The sequence below is a fragment of the Gymnogyps californianus genome, chromosome 20 (genome assembly GCF_018139145.2).
Source record: "Gymnogyps californianus isolate 813 chromosome 20, ASM1813914v2, whole genome shotgun sequence".
NCBI classification, from domain to species: domain Eukaryota; kingdom Metazoa; phylum Chordata; class Aves; order Accipitriformes; family Cathartidae; genus Gymnogyps; species Gymnogyps californianus.
This window is the reverse complement of record NC_059490.1, coordinates 1,560,059-1,573,341: the sequence shown is the minus strand read 5'-3', so window position 1 is coordinate 1,573,341 and position 13,283 is coordinate 1,560,059. Positions and strand designations below refer to the sequence as shown.

The 13,283-nt window shown below is 45.7% G+C and overlaps 1 protein-coding gene across 1 annotated transcript in view; it reads left to right on the top strand.

Moving 5' to 3' along the window:
- Positions 1-2,385: 2,385 nt before the first annotated feature.
- The window catches only part of GALNT17 (polypeptide N-acetylgalactosaminyltransferase 17), a 216,665-nt gene continuing 205,767 nt past the window's right edge, over positions 2,386-13,283 (top strand). Inside the window, exon 1 of the mRNA XM_050909051.1 lies at positions 2,386-2,623. Within this exon, the coding sequence (XP_050765008.1) occupies positions 2,386-2,623 (238 nt within the window). The remainder of the gene's footprint in view (positions 2,624-13,283) is intronic.

The following is a 13,283-nucleotide window of genomic DNA, read 5'->3' as shown; positions in this document are numbered from 1 at the left end:
TTTTTTTTTTTTTTTGCATTAGGGTCATATATAATAGCCATGTGCCAAACTTCTTTAAATCTATCTTTTTCCAACCAGTGTTTTATAGTTAAAGAACTTACTGTTTCTGTGTAATACAACAACGCTGACGTCAGTGGGAGCACTGCGTAATGAAGGACTAGCAGGAATGCATCATCTTTTCTGAGACTGTTTCAAAATAAGCAGCAGGTAGTCTTCTGGTTGCACAAATATTTCTGCTACCTGATAGTCTGAGGCCATGTGGCTTCCCTTTTTGGTAAACAACTCTGCAAAGTTGTGTTGGTTTTTGGTTGGTTGTTTTTTTGTTTTGTTTTTTTAATAAAAAGTGCTTTTATTGATAGAGGAAAAAAATCTCAGTTGACAGCTCTGGAAACAAAACTCTTCTGTTTATCATGTGCCAAAACACCCCAGAAGACCCCCCCCAAACCTGCAGGTGTCATGATAAGCTTCCCCTCAGTGCCAGCAAAAAGCTTTCATGGTTTTCAGGAATTTGTAAGGTATTTCTAGCTTCATGTCACCAAAATCATTTTACATCTTTATCCTCTTAGCAGAATAATAAACCTGAGCGTGGATGATGGACTGACCACGTTATTTTAGGGTCTATGAGTTACGTGCCTGTCTCTCTTCTTCAGGTTTGTAGCAGGGTCCTGGGTCTGAATGTAGAAACCAGAAAAGATTTCATGTGCAGCTAGTACTAAATTAAAACTCAAAATCCTTTAAAGCAATTTTAGGTTTGTTTCAATGGCATTGATTTTTTTGGTTGTTTTTTTTTTTTTTTAATTATGGCTTGAAGGTGAGAGGGGATATTCTTACATCTTGAAAAGTTGCCTTGTAGGATACAGTGACTCAACGTTGTTTGAATTTCTAATCCATGTTCATGTCATCTTTCTGCAAAGCAGGGTTAACTGTGGCAAATGGATAAAGCTCTAAATAGATAGGTTTACTGTGGTTGTTCAGTAGCAGCCGTCCTCTCAGATGAGGATATTCAGCATTCTGGCATTAAAACTTTGGATTTGAATTCTAGTTTATGATGTTGAACACTACTTCATTTTAATGTTTGAAGTGTAGAAGACCCTTGCTAACCACCTAGGTGACAGCTCTAAAGCCATCCCCGTGCACGGACACAGGATATTTGGGGAGACGTACGAAAGCAGGATGGTTTGCTTCATTTGTGATGAAATGCCTGTGTAGAGAAAGCCCCCTTTCCAAGTGACAGGATAAAGCCTTCATCCAGGAAAGCCGGGGAGCAAAGTTCACGAAAGGACCACGCATCAGCCCGGAGGGCGGTGAAACTTCCTGTGAAACGGAACAGCAAACGTGAGTTATTCGTGACGATCCCTTTCTAAATATAACGGTGTTGTGCCCAGGTGTGCGTTAGAGCTGCTGCCTTACCGCACTCACTGGTAGCGGCAGAAGCAGACGCTGCCCAGGGCACGCCGGCTCCCGCGGACCCCGGCGGGGCGGGGGGAGCACCGAGGCCGCCGCTGCCCCGCTCGGCCCCGCCGCCCCCGCGGCTGCTCAGCCCCCGGGCACGCGGGTGTGAGCGTCTCTCGGCCCCGGCTCCGCCGCGCGGTGCCCGCGCCGGGCTCGGGCCTCCAGCCCGGGATTTCCCGGCAGCCGGGCCGCGCCGCCGCCGCTCTCCGCAGGCGCGGGCGGTGCGCGGAGCGGCGCCTGCCGCAGCCTGCCGGCCCTGCGCGCCCGCGGCGGGTCGCGGGGCGGAGGGGCATCCGCCGCGGTGACTCTCCCTCTTCCCCCTCCTCCGTGCGCCGAGAGGGGCGGGAGCCCCGCGCCGCGCCGCTCCGCGCCCGCCCCCCGCTCCCCCCGCCCCGCCGCGGTGCGGCGAGGCAGCGGCGGCGGCTCCGGGCGGGGCGGGGCGGCGGCGGCCGGCGGGGCATGCCCCGTCCGCGCAGCGCAGGAGCGGCCCCGCGCCCCCCCGCGCGGCCGGCGGAGGCAGGCGCGGCGGCGGCGCTGCCGCAGGGCTCTCCGGCCCCGCGGCCGCCCCGGAGCCGAGGCGCGGACGCCCTGCGCGGGGCATGAAGTTGCGCCGGCGGCAGCGCGGCGGCGGGCGGAGCGGGGCGGGCGGCCCCGGCGGCGGCGTCGGCGTCTCCTGTGCGGGGCCGTAGCCCGGGGCGGGCTCCGCCGCGCCTCGGCGAGCGGCGCTTCTCCTCGCCGGCGCCCCGCAGCCCTCGGCTCCCCGCCGCGGCTCGTCCGGCGAGCCCGGAGCCGGGCTGGGGCGCGCCGCTCCCCGCGCAGCCCCCCGCACCGTGCGGCGGCGTGGGATGTGCGCGCCGCGGCGGGCGCCTGCCGGCCCGCTCCCCTAGCCCCTGCAGGCAGCGCGGCGGCTGGCGGTGCCCCTCGGGAAGTTTGATGGCTTCTTTGAGGAGAGTCAAAGTCCTGCTGGTGTTAAACTTGATCGCGGTGGCTGGCTTCGTCCTCTTCCTGGCCAAGTGCAGACCTATCACGGCCAAGAGCGGCGACTCCTTCCATGACATCCATCCCAGGGCAGAAGTGGCCAACTTGACAGCCCACGGCATCAGCTCCATCCAGGATGCAGTGCTGAAGAGACTCTCCCTCCTGGAAGATATAGTCTACAGGCAGCTGAATGGTAGGAATAGTTCTCCTGCTCTTAACGCCTTTTGCGTACGGTCACGGGTGGTGAATCGAGGCAAGAGCGGGCGCAGGGCTTGCTTGAAGTTTGCACGATAGAACCATGCTTTTTCCTGTATTATCGTGCAAACGGAGTCTCAACGGACTGAATCAATTTAGTATCTGATTTCCAAGTTCCGTTTGTGTTTGAAGCTCAGAGTACCTTGCACAGGGTGGGAGGAAATAGTAATAACATAATACTGCCATTCAGGTTAATAGTAGTGGTCAGGAAATTACAGTGTCATGATTTCTGCATCAAATGAGAAGGGTGTTCAGTGGGTGAACACGGGTTGGAGCAGCACACTGTATGTTGATTGAGGGAATGGCTTTTACTATTACAGAGTTGGTTTTTTGGAAGGGAGTTTTTAAACGGCTAAAGTATGTTACATCATTTGAGTGCAGAAGGTCAGAAAGCAAAATGCACTTTCTCTAATAAGTTAAGCAAACTATTCAGTATTTCCTATGGCTCAGCATTGACAGCTGCTAATTAAAATCTCAAGTAATGCTTCTCTTTATAGCATAGTGAAGGGATTTCTATTAAAATCTCACCAGGTTCAGTAGTTCTGAGATGTAGAAAGGGAGTTTTAAAGATGCGGTGCGGGATAGAGAAACATGTTGTAAAGATATAAGAAATCTAGGTAAGGTTTCTAATTAAAACGCTGACTGTGGAAGCTAATTTTTTTTAAAATTGTTCCCCATAGATTCACAACTGGGAATGTAATCTCAATCAAGAGTCCCGTTTATTGCTTCCAATCTCTGTAGCTTTAATGACTGCAAGTTTTCGTGTATCAGAATTAGCAGAGTTAGTGTTTTTGGCAGTGTCAGTGTGATTCCCTGTCTGAGTTTTGAACATGAAGCTATGCACGATTCCATGCCGTGTTGAACCGAAAGCCGGTGTGCACTGTGTCTCTGTACTGAATCGGAGCTATTGCTGATTATACTTCTGCACCGAGGATGTGAGGCAGGTGCAGGAATGCAACGTACCTTTCCTGGTGCATAATAGTTGTCTCGGTCAGCGTTTGTGCTTTGGGGAAGGTACTGTGAAAAATGAGGAGCACTCAGCTGAGTAGGAAAGTGTTCTTTATGTTGCTACTTTATACACTTGCATGAAAAACCTGTCCTGCCTATGAAAGTGCCTGGCACTACAAGATGTTGAAGCAGCACTGTTGGGTGACAAGCAAGGTAAAACAAAAGAATAACAAGGAATAAGGCAGAAAACTGGATGTTATTTACAAGCAAACTGTGAAACTGGCTGCTTCTGGTTATTGCTAGGGCAGAAGTTTTCAGGAAGATTTAGGCACTTATTTAAAAAGGGACAATAGCTGCCGTTCAAGACAGGAGACCTCATACTAGGACCTTGGTATTGGACAAGTAATCACGATGCCGTCTACCATTCCCGCAAATACAGAGTGAGAGCAGAAATTCTAAGTTATTACCCTTCTTCTGTGGAGATTAACGTGAGACTCCCTGCTCCGATGGGCTCCGAGGGCTGCTTTTGAAGCTAGCTGGTGCTTGTAACAGGAGCCGCAAGCGTAAGGACGGCTCTGAACATGCTGTCTCGTCTGTAGGCTGCTGTGGGCACTCGGAGTACGTTTATGGTGTAGTACAGGAGTCTGCTTAGTGCTGAAAAGCAGTCATGCGCCTAAAGACCAGCGGAGGCAGAGAGGTAATAGATATGTTGCCCATATCACAAACATTTTCTTAGGGCAGGCAGAAAGCTGAGCACATAAATGTGACATCTTGTCTGGCCTCTGCATACTGGCGTGATTTATAGCAACACTGATGAGTCTGGCTAAAAAATAGCTCTGGCATAGTGGTTATGTAACTTTGGGTCAAGTATATATTTGGTACATGTGATTTTTAGAAAGTACAGTGTGCTCTGTTCTCTGAGTGATGTCTGTGTGTTGTGCTTCAGCGAGATACAGGTTTAGAGCAAGATGTGGGGGGCCAGGTGAACCCCCGTCACCACCCACCGGCACTAAAAGGAAACCGTCAAGTGTGCTGAGACAGTCCACAGGACTGAGGATGCGGAGGCAGCTGCACTGGTTTCCCTCCCAGGAGTTTTCTGTGCCCAAATCAGCTTTCATTCTGGGCACTTGAAGAATACCTAAAGCTGAAACCCTAGTGCCCGCCTGAAGTATGCAGATATGAGCTCACTTCTTTTTTTTTGCTTTTAGGGTAGGGAGGTTGCATGCTAGTGAGAAGTGCCTAACAAAACCCACCATATGCTCTTAGACAAGCTCCCTGCAAAACGCATCCACTGAGAGAATTCTTTCTGTTGCATAAGGTCCTGTTTTGTTTTAAATCTAACCTGTAGTTTAGCATGTACAAAATGTTAGAATATAGTAACCTATAGTGTAGCATGTGGAAAGCCTGCACCTCAAGAGCGTCGGGAAGCATTTGGCCAAAGAGAGAAAATAAAACACAGTTTGAGTGCAATCAGCTATGGATTTTTTTCTGCATTATAGGACTTGGCTGGATTTCAGTGGGAGTTGAAGCCATCTTTAAAAAACTGAATCTCTTAAAAAGCTCCATTCTGTAAAGAGCAAATGAGCAATCTGATCATACCATTGCTGTGTTTCTGTTTTTTGAATCATGTAGTGTAAAGCATATTGGAAATAACAGCACTCTGTGGTATGGCAACCCTCATTTTTTGTGTATGTATACTTATTTATTTCTGTAAATGTTGGCCATGAAAACAAGCTAAACAACACTGCCTTGGGTCTGGTAAAGGAACAATTTTATACAGTCATTCCTTTTGAATGACATTTCTCTGCAGTGCCATTCTGGAAATAACACCAGGCTCCCTCTTACTCCTCTCTGTGTAAGAAGAGCTGTCCCAAACGTGGCCCAATCTGCCTCCTACAATGACTCCTTACTTTCCAGGTGATGCACCTTGCTGGTCTTGTAGTGTTTTCCAGCCGCTGTTAGCTGGGGTTGCAGTTGCACAAAGCTATGTCGTGTCAACCGTGGGACGCTTGTTTCACATGGTGGTTAAAAAGAGTGCCTTGGGGATGCTGAACGGGATCAGGGAGTCATCACAGCAGATGGTGGCCGTGCTTAGTTTTCTCCTCGTAATTCATAAAGCATCCATGAGAACACTTGAGTTTGTCCAAAATTGTCTATTTGGTCTTCTTTTGGCTGAGAACTGTACGTGTGCTTTGTTCTTTCTAAAAGTTTATTATTGCTCCTTAGTTCATTGCACTAGTCTTGTGGGTTTTACTTTTTGCTTTTCTGTTGCTTTTTGCTGATCTCTAATTGGATGGCTCCCACGGTTGCAAAGAAGTACGAGGGTGCCTTTTGAAATGGAGGAGTTTGTATGTGCATGCACTTATCTGAGAATTCAGAGGATTTTTAATTTCTGTAGTCACTTTTATGGATGGAATTTTCTTGTTCAGCAGATGTTCAGAGAAAGCTAATGAAGGTCGGGAAGGAACGTGTGCATTTTACTTCGGGTATTAACTACAACTTGTCTTTTTGAGCCAAACCTCATTTTTTGTGTGCTGACATTTACATAAACAAAAATTGTGGTCCATATTATCTCCAACTTTATGGAAATTCACACAAATGAACTTTTCGGTTTGGTTCTATGTTTACAAAGAGAGGGTTTCTGTGCTTGTGTGACAAACTAGTTAGCTAGTGAGGAGCTGGAGTGAATAGAGACTCAGAGGAGGGTATTCAGCTTTTGCAGCAACCATGTGCTTCCGGGAGAGTGCTGGGCAAACTCTTCAGTTTACCTAATCCTGTTCCTCTGGGGCTCATGTAGAAACCCATTAATGACCATGAGGAATTTGAGAAATTGTGCATTTATAGGATCCTGAGACAGCAAAGGTACGCCAACTTTTTAACATCAAAGTTGCTTATAGGATGTGACGTGACTTGAGGAAAGCTGCAGTTTGCATCATGAAACAGTGTACAAAGATATTGCTTGCCATGAAACCCCTCTCAATGGGATGGGTCCCGTGTCCATTGCATGGTGAGAAGCTGCTCATCTCCGCTCCTACAAGCAACAGCATTGGGGGAATTACCCAGGTAGCTTTTTTCCTGGCTGTGTTTCTTCTTCCTTGAGCCTCATGCATTACTCTCCTCCACCTCCCTTTGTCCTCTTGAAGGTGTGCTCGATCCCACCCTGGGTGTGGGAAAAGGGAATGTTCACGGCAGTGCAGCGTGTATTCACCCCCCTCCCCAGAAGGAGAGAGGATAAGGCTGGTGCCTGCCCTAGGTAGGAGGAGCGTTGAGAAGTTGGACATCCGCTGCTGAGGCATTGAGAGGCTGGTGGGATGTGTAGGGTCCATAAGCAGGTTTCCTTATGTGTTCAGAGCTCTGGGACTGTACTGATGTTGAGTATTCATCCCAGGCAGGACGAAAGAGCCTGGATCTGATTTTGTGTGTTGGTTTTTGTCCCTGTCCTTCTGAGTCTGATCCTTCCCAAAAGTGGGCGATCCCCTCTTCTAAACCCTGTTCGCCAGAAGCTCTTGAAGTCAATATATAAATAGTTTAGTCATTAAATAGTGCTGCCAGTTTGAGAATAAGTAGTGCAGGAGGGAGAGTACTCTAAATAAACCCTCGGTTTGCACGTGGGGAAGCCATCATCCCTATCTACCATAGCTGAGCATCTTGAACAAATGTAAGCAGATCAGTTCTGCTGGTCACTGGTGATCTAAGGAACCTTGCACCCAGCCACCTCCTGGGTGTGCTGGGGTAAACACCTGTGTGTCTACTTGTGCGTGCTCAGCAGAGGTCTGGGTCTTGGCTTAAAGCCTCCAAGGAGCATGAAGGGGTTAAACTCCCTCTCTAGTGCTTTTTGGTTGATACACAACAGCTGAATCTAGTAGGCGCTCAGCTGCCTGGAAGCCAATGAGACAGGAATGATGTGGCATCTTTCTGCATAGTGTGGGGAAAAAAAAAAAGTATAAAAATTCTTTACTTCGAGCTAAATATTAGTAAGACAGAAAACACTGTGAAAGGGCACTGCTGACTCATCCTAAGCTGCTCTTTTAAATTTTATTTTGTAAACTCACAACTGATTATGTATAAGATCAGGGAGAATAAAAGCTATTTGCAAATTGTTGTAAGTGAGAGGCCGGTGATGAAGAACTGCTGAAGCTGGCCAGGAAATGGGTGAGCAGAGAGGGTTTTGCCCTTCATGCTCAAGAAGTGCACAGAGAGTAAACTGCTGCTTTACCAAATGTTAAAAGTTGAAGAGGAACTTTAAATTCCTTGGTGGTTAAATAAGCCTATGTTCATTTTTTAAACAAGCTTGCATCTGTGCTTTTGCACATGGAATTATTTGCACATGCTGAGATATGAACAAGTGCATGCCAGCAGCCTCCCTGCATACAGATTGTGCTCTCGTCTGCTTATCCAATTAGGAAATTAACTTTGTGAGGGTTGCATATGGGCATTGAGGCCAATACTGAAACACAGCCTTTTGCATGGTCTTGCTATCCCCCTTGTAGTGGCACTTAATTAACTTAAAACACTTTAGAGATATGTGGATTTACTTCCCATAAGGATAAGATAATGCTTATCTTCTATAACACTTATCATCCTCAAAGTACATTACAAACTTAGCTAACTACTCAGTATAAAAATTATATATGTAAATAAGGCAGATTAAAAGCAGTTCTATCAGCCATTTAGTAGTATATAATAGCATTACACCCACAGACTAGTAATATTAAGATTTTAACAAGTAGGTAATATATTAACTAAAATGCGAAGAAATTCTCTGATTAAGATAAACAACTATATGTAAATAATTGAGAGTAGGGAAATGCAGATTTTAGGCAGAAAGGCCCAAACTTCAATCACGTTAATGAAATAAAATAGCCTTTATATAAGCACAGCCTCACTGGGTGAAATCCTTTGATATAAGAAATGATGATGTGGAGATAAAGTGATATGCTGTGGGGATGTGACTGCTGTATTAACTGATGGTTATCACACAGGATCTGAGATGCTGTTTCTCTGTCTACCCCACTACTATGATGTTTCTGAAATAGAAACTAACTGTATTATTTTGTATGGCCTTATATAGCTACTTGATAACAATTGCAGCTTTAATAGTTGTTATATACCCAACAGATCTGGTTGCCATATTCCCCGTTAGGAATAACGCAAATTTTCCAGCTTCAGTACATGCTTTTAGAAGTTCTCAGCCTAAACTTAACTAACTGCAGGAGAGTGGTCTGCATAGGCTCGAGACACCTGAGAGCTGCTGTCTGTAAATTATTCTTATCAGGTTCATGGAAATTGGGTCTGCTACCGATCAAAGAATGAATAAAAGAAATACTTCTTAGAGAAATAATAGAGTTAAAAGATGAGGCTTCAGGTAGTCATTTAGGAAGCATCTGGAAGCTTAGACGTTAATGTGACATTTAGGTTACAACCCGGCTGACTAGGAACTGATAGATAATTTTTGTTTTCGATAGTTGTTTGGCATCATCACCCGAATATTCACTGTCATTGGCAATGAATGAGTAATAAGCCACTAACACATTTATCATGCAGAGACAACACAGGATTCATGAGATGCAACAGCAATGACTAGAAAATAGTGACAACGTTGGTATTTTATTCTTGCATATTAATTCAGCTCTGCCTGAATGGAGAAACAGAACCTTACCTCGATGGTAAAATTTACAAAGGTACGTTAGATTTATGCTGCCAAATTAGTTAGGCAGCTTTTAGGAATATTTTTCTAAGGATACAAAAAAAAAAAACCCCAAACCAAAAAAGGTGCTGTTATTACGTGAATTACAGTATTATTTCCAAGCCTCAGTGCGGATCAGTGGTGTACTATTGTGTCTCCAGTAAAAGACATTTGGAATCGGATGCATTTGGCAAAACATGGGCATCTAGTGACATTTCAGTGCCTGAAGGCATCCTGTCTGGCTTCCAGCTGCCACTCCAGACGGGCACAACTCAGCCGTCGGTGGAGTGTCACATTTGCTGGGCTCGTGCAGCATCTTGGATACCCCAAAGCCTTTCGGATGGCAGCAGGCATTGCTGAGACAACAGAGTCCCATGCTTGCCGTTTTGGAGATCTTCTGCTTTGATTAGGGAGGACAGACGGACGAAATTGGCTTTAGGCATATGCTGTCAATGCGCTTGGATTTTGGGGAGTTCTGGTCTACTCTTGGCCACCATCTTCCCTCATTGCTTCTCTCCTGGCAGAAAGCGCATGCGTTTCTAATAAGAAAATGCTATATGCAGCCTGTGAGCAAATCTACCTGTTAAGGCATAGCACAAAAGTATTCTCAGGTAATTAAAAAGGTTTTATTCATTTTGTGATTTATGCCACTAATCTTTATCTAAAACTGAACAATCTGGTCCAGATGTTACGGCGGGCTGGCAGGCTGCCAGTTCCCAGCTCCTACAGATATGCCTGGATCCCGAGGTAGGTGAGGACATTCTGCATGTTGAAATCTTAAACTTAAAAGGGAGACTTTTTTTTTGGTAAGATGTCCTTATCGAAGTCTGCAAAGGGCTGTTCAAACTGAATACGCATATTATTGACCCTACTGTGAGTCAATAGCAGTGATTCAACTTCAGTAATGTATCCTAGCGGTACAATATTATTTTTCCTAAACAGTTTTGGGAGTACTAGCAACCGATTTTCGAGCCCCCAATCCCCATGGACAGATTTCTTCAAGAAATTGTCGAATGCTTTACATCTTATTACTACAAGCGTAGCTAGTTCTGCCTATAAATCTAATAGCTATCGACCCACATTCTGACATTCACTGACGGTTATCTAAAAATAATGCAGTAATGATGCAATGAGAGCCCTACGTAAAACCTTACGTGCAAGGAGAGTGCTATGCTGAGCCTCGCTCTGCTGTCATTGAGCAATTGCACACCGTGCTTCTGATGCAGTCTTAGGGCTTTGATGCTTGTGTCGGTGAGAAGATGCAAAGTTATCTGAAAAAGAAAGACAGTTCCCTAAAATCAGGAGTGAGTTGGATAACAATCACAGCTTGCCTTTTTCTTTTTAAAAACCTGATGATCTGCACTCGCATGCCTCTCGCTGTGTAACGAGTACCAGTTCCTCTGACACTGCCCCCCCGGGGATTCGCTCCCTGTGATTCACTCTGATACCCGATACCCACGGACACCGATGCTAAAGGCTATCTGCCATATTACAGCACTTGTTCAGTCTTGGAACAGGAAATACCTACAGCTTCACAGGATCTATAATACGGGAGTAATATGATAACTCTTGGTAAATGCATTTTTTAAAAATAGGGATCTTCCTAGGTTGTCCAACCTAGGCTGTTGTGTAAGAGCACCACTCTTCCTGCTGTTAGGGAAAATGAAAGATCTCTTAAAAGCTGGGGCTGTGTCGTACATAGTAAATCACTACTTCTTACTGCACAGCTGGCATGCCTTGTTGCACCTGGTTACTTAATTTTAGCACAGTGAAACCAACTGTGTGATGTGTCAGCATTTGATGCCGGGGAAGGAAGGGGAATCCTTGGTCCCTCTTCCCTTTAGTACCCTCAGCTTATATGCAAGTGGAAATGTCTCATGTTCCTTCCTGTGGTTTCAAGTGTGATTGCCCAGCACTAGTGCTTCTCTGGGGTCTGGTTGGGAAAGGCTCTGGGTGGGAAGGCAGAAGAGCTGGGCTCAGCTCTGCTGTGTGCCGCCTTTGGGCCCTTGAGCATCCTTAGTCTCCCTGAATCCGTTCTCCAGCACCTGAACAGGATACAGGATTTTCTTTTCTCCCATCTTCTCTACGTAACAGTAGGGCCTTTTTTGTGTTTGTGGGCAATGCTTTTCCTTGGTGTGTCTAAGTGCTGCTGAGATACAGAAAGCGGAAAACTATTACAAGAGAAACATTAGCAGTGGATTAACAGACACCAACAGTGCCTCAGCTGAGTTATTTTGGGTGTCTCCTCGAGCTGCAGAGAGCCTGAGAGAGTCAAGCAAGGTCTCTTACCTGCTGGTCGTCAGAATTTGTTCAACCTTTGTTTTAATCTTCATTTGCTCGTGTAGTATTTCGGGCAGTGTAATGGCCCGCCATGGTTGTGCATGTTCTCAGAGCATAAAGATGAAGTGAGAAGGTTAATTTTAAAATGAAACAATTAGAATTTCTTTCTGAGTCTTTGCCTACATTACACTTTAAATTAAATCATGAGTGCACTCACATTTGCACCAAATTACTACAAATTCTTCCAAAACAATTGCTTGATCGTACTCTAAAAACACAAAGCAAAGGAGGGGGGGGGGGGAAGTGAAAAGCCATTTAATGATATTTTAAAGCTTGCTTATATTCCGTTATTGCATTTAAAAAAATTTTTGTTGACCTTTGTGTGTTTTTAGTGCGTACCGCCTTTAGTGAAGTGCGCTGGAACACTGAATGCTTTAAATAGGTTGGAACATAAAAACCCTATTCTGCTAGATTTTATTTCAGTTTTTCACATTTGCACTGACAAGAGAATAATAGTAGTAACCATTACACTTGTCTAAACCTGTAGTCAAGGTTGGGGCCATGTTGTGCTTTGCCCTTTGCTAAGTGTAGACCAAATGCCATAATGTGGAATTTCAGTTTGCTTGACGTTTTTATTCATGTAATCAGGAGGGACTGATGTCACCATTGAGGACACCAGTAGGAAAGGGTTAGGTCTCAGTTTTTCCTCCAATGTTTTGTGTGATGCTGGACAAGTCACTTAGAATAATACTAGAAAAAATACACGAGTTAGAGATTCAAGTTCCGTTATGTATTACTGAATGAATGTCTCAAGGACAGAAAGAGATGAAGAGGTTTATATGTGGGAAATGTTATGAGAACAAAGAAGAAGTTGCAGACGTGTTTTGGTGATTTGAAGATACTTGGAACTGGCATCGAAGAGGTAGAAAAAGTGAGAAAGGAGAAATGTTTGACTCCCTTCTTATTCCTTACCATAACAAACAACTGGAATGTAGCCTTAATTAAGTGATTACCACTCACATTATGACCCTGCCCAGTGGCCCTGGCTGGTTCACGTCCCATATATTTGGTGCTATAAACCAGTGAGAAACAGGCCATTCCCAAACCGCTTATCATGCAGCAAGATAAATCATGCAACAGAATGAGGCAGAAGATGGGGCGAGAATTAGACCTAATGTTGTGTTAATTCCCTGTGGCTTTTGGATTTAAAACTCATGTTGGTTTAAATCTACATTAATTATATGTCACCTAGGTTGAAGGGAGATGTGTAAGAAAATGAAATAATAGAGCAGGAAGATGTGCAAGTGAAGCTGGAGGGAGGGAGGACTGGGGTAACGGTGAGAGCAGAAGGCAGGGGTGAGGTTTCATCCAGGAGCAACACGCCGAGCCAAGTCATGCAGCTGAAGGGTCTCCGTGGGCTTTGAGGCTCGGGAGGGGCAGGCAGTAGCTCCTGTCTGTGTACTTCCTCAGGGTTTCTGCCTCCAGAAGCTTTACTTGCCCCTGTTGAGTTATGGGGGACAGCTTCAACATTTGGTTCAAAATTAGGAAAATATCCACCATGCACCAATTCATAAAGGGACACGCAGTGGGACCCTGGTTGTGGGAAGGTGGGGGAACCAGAAGTCTCAATTTGGAGGAGCAGATGCTGGTGGTGGGGTAGGTGCTCTTTGGATAAAGCTGATTT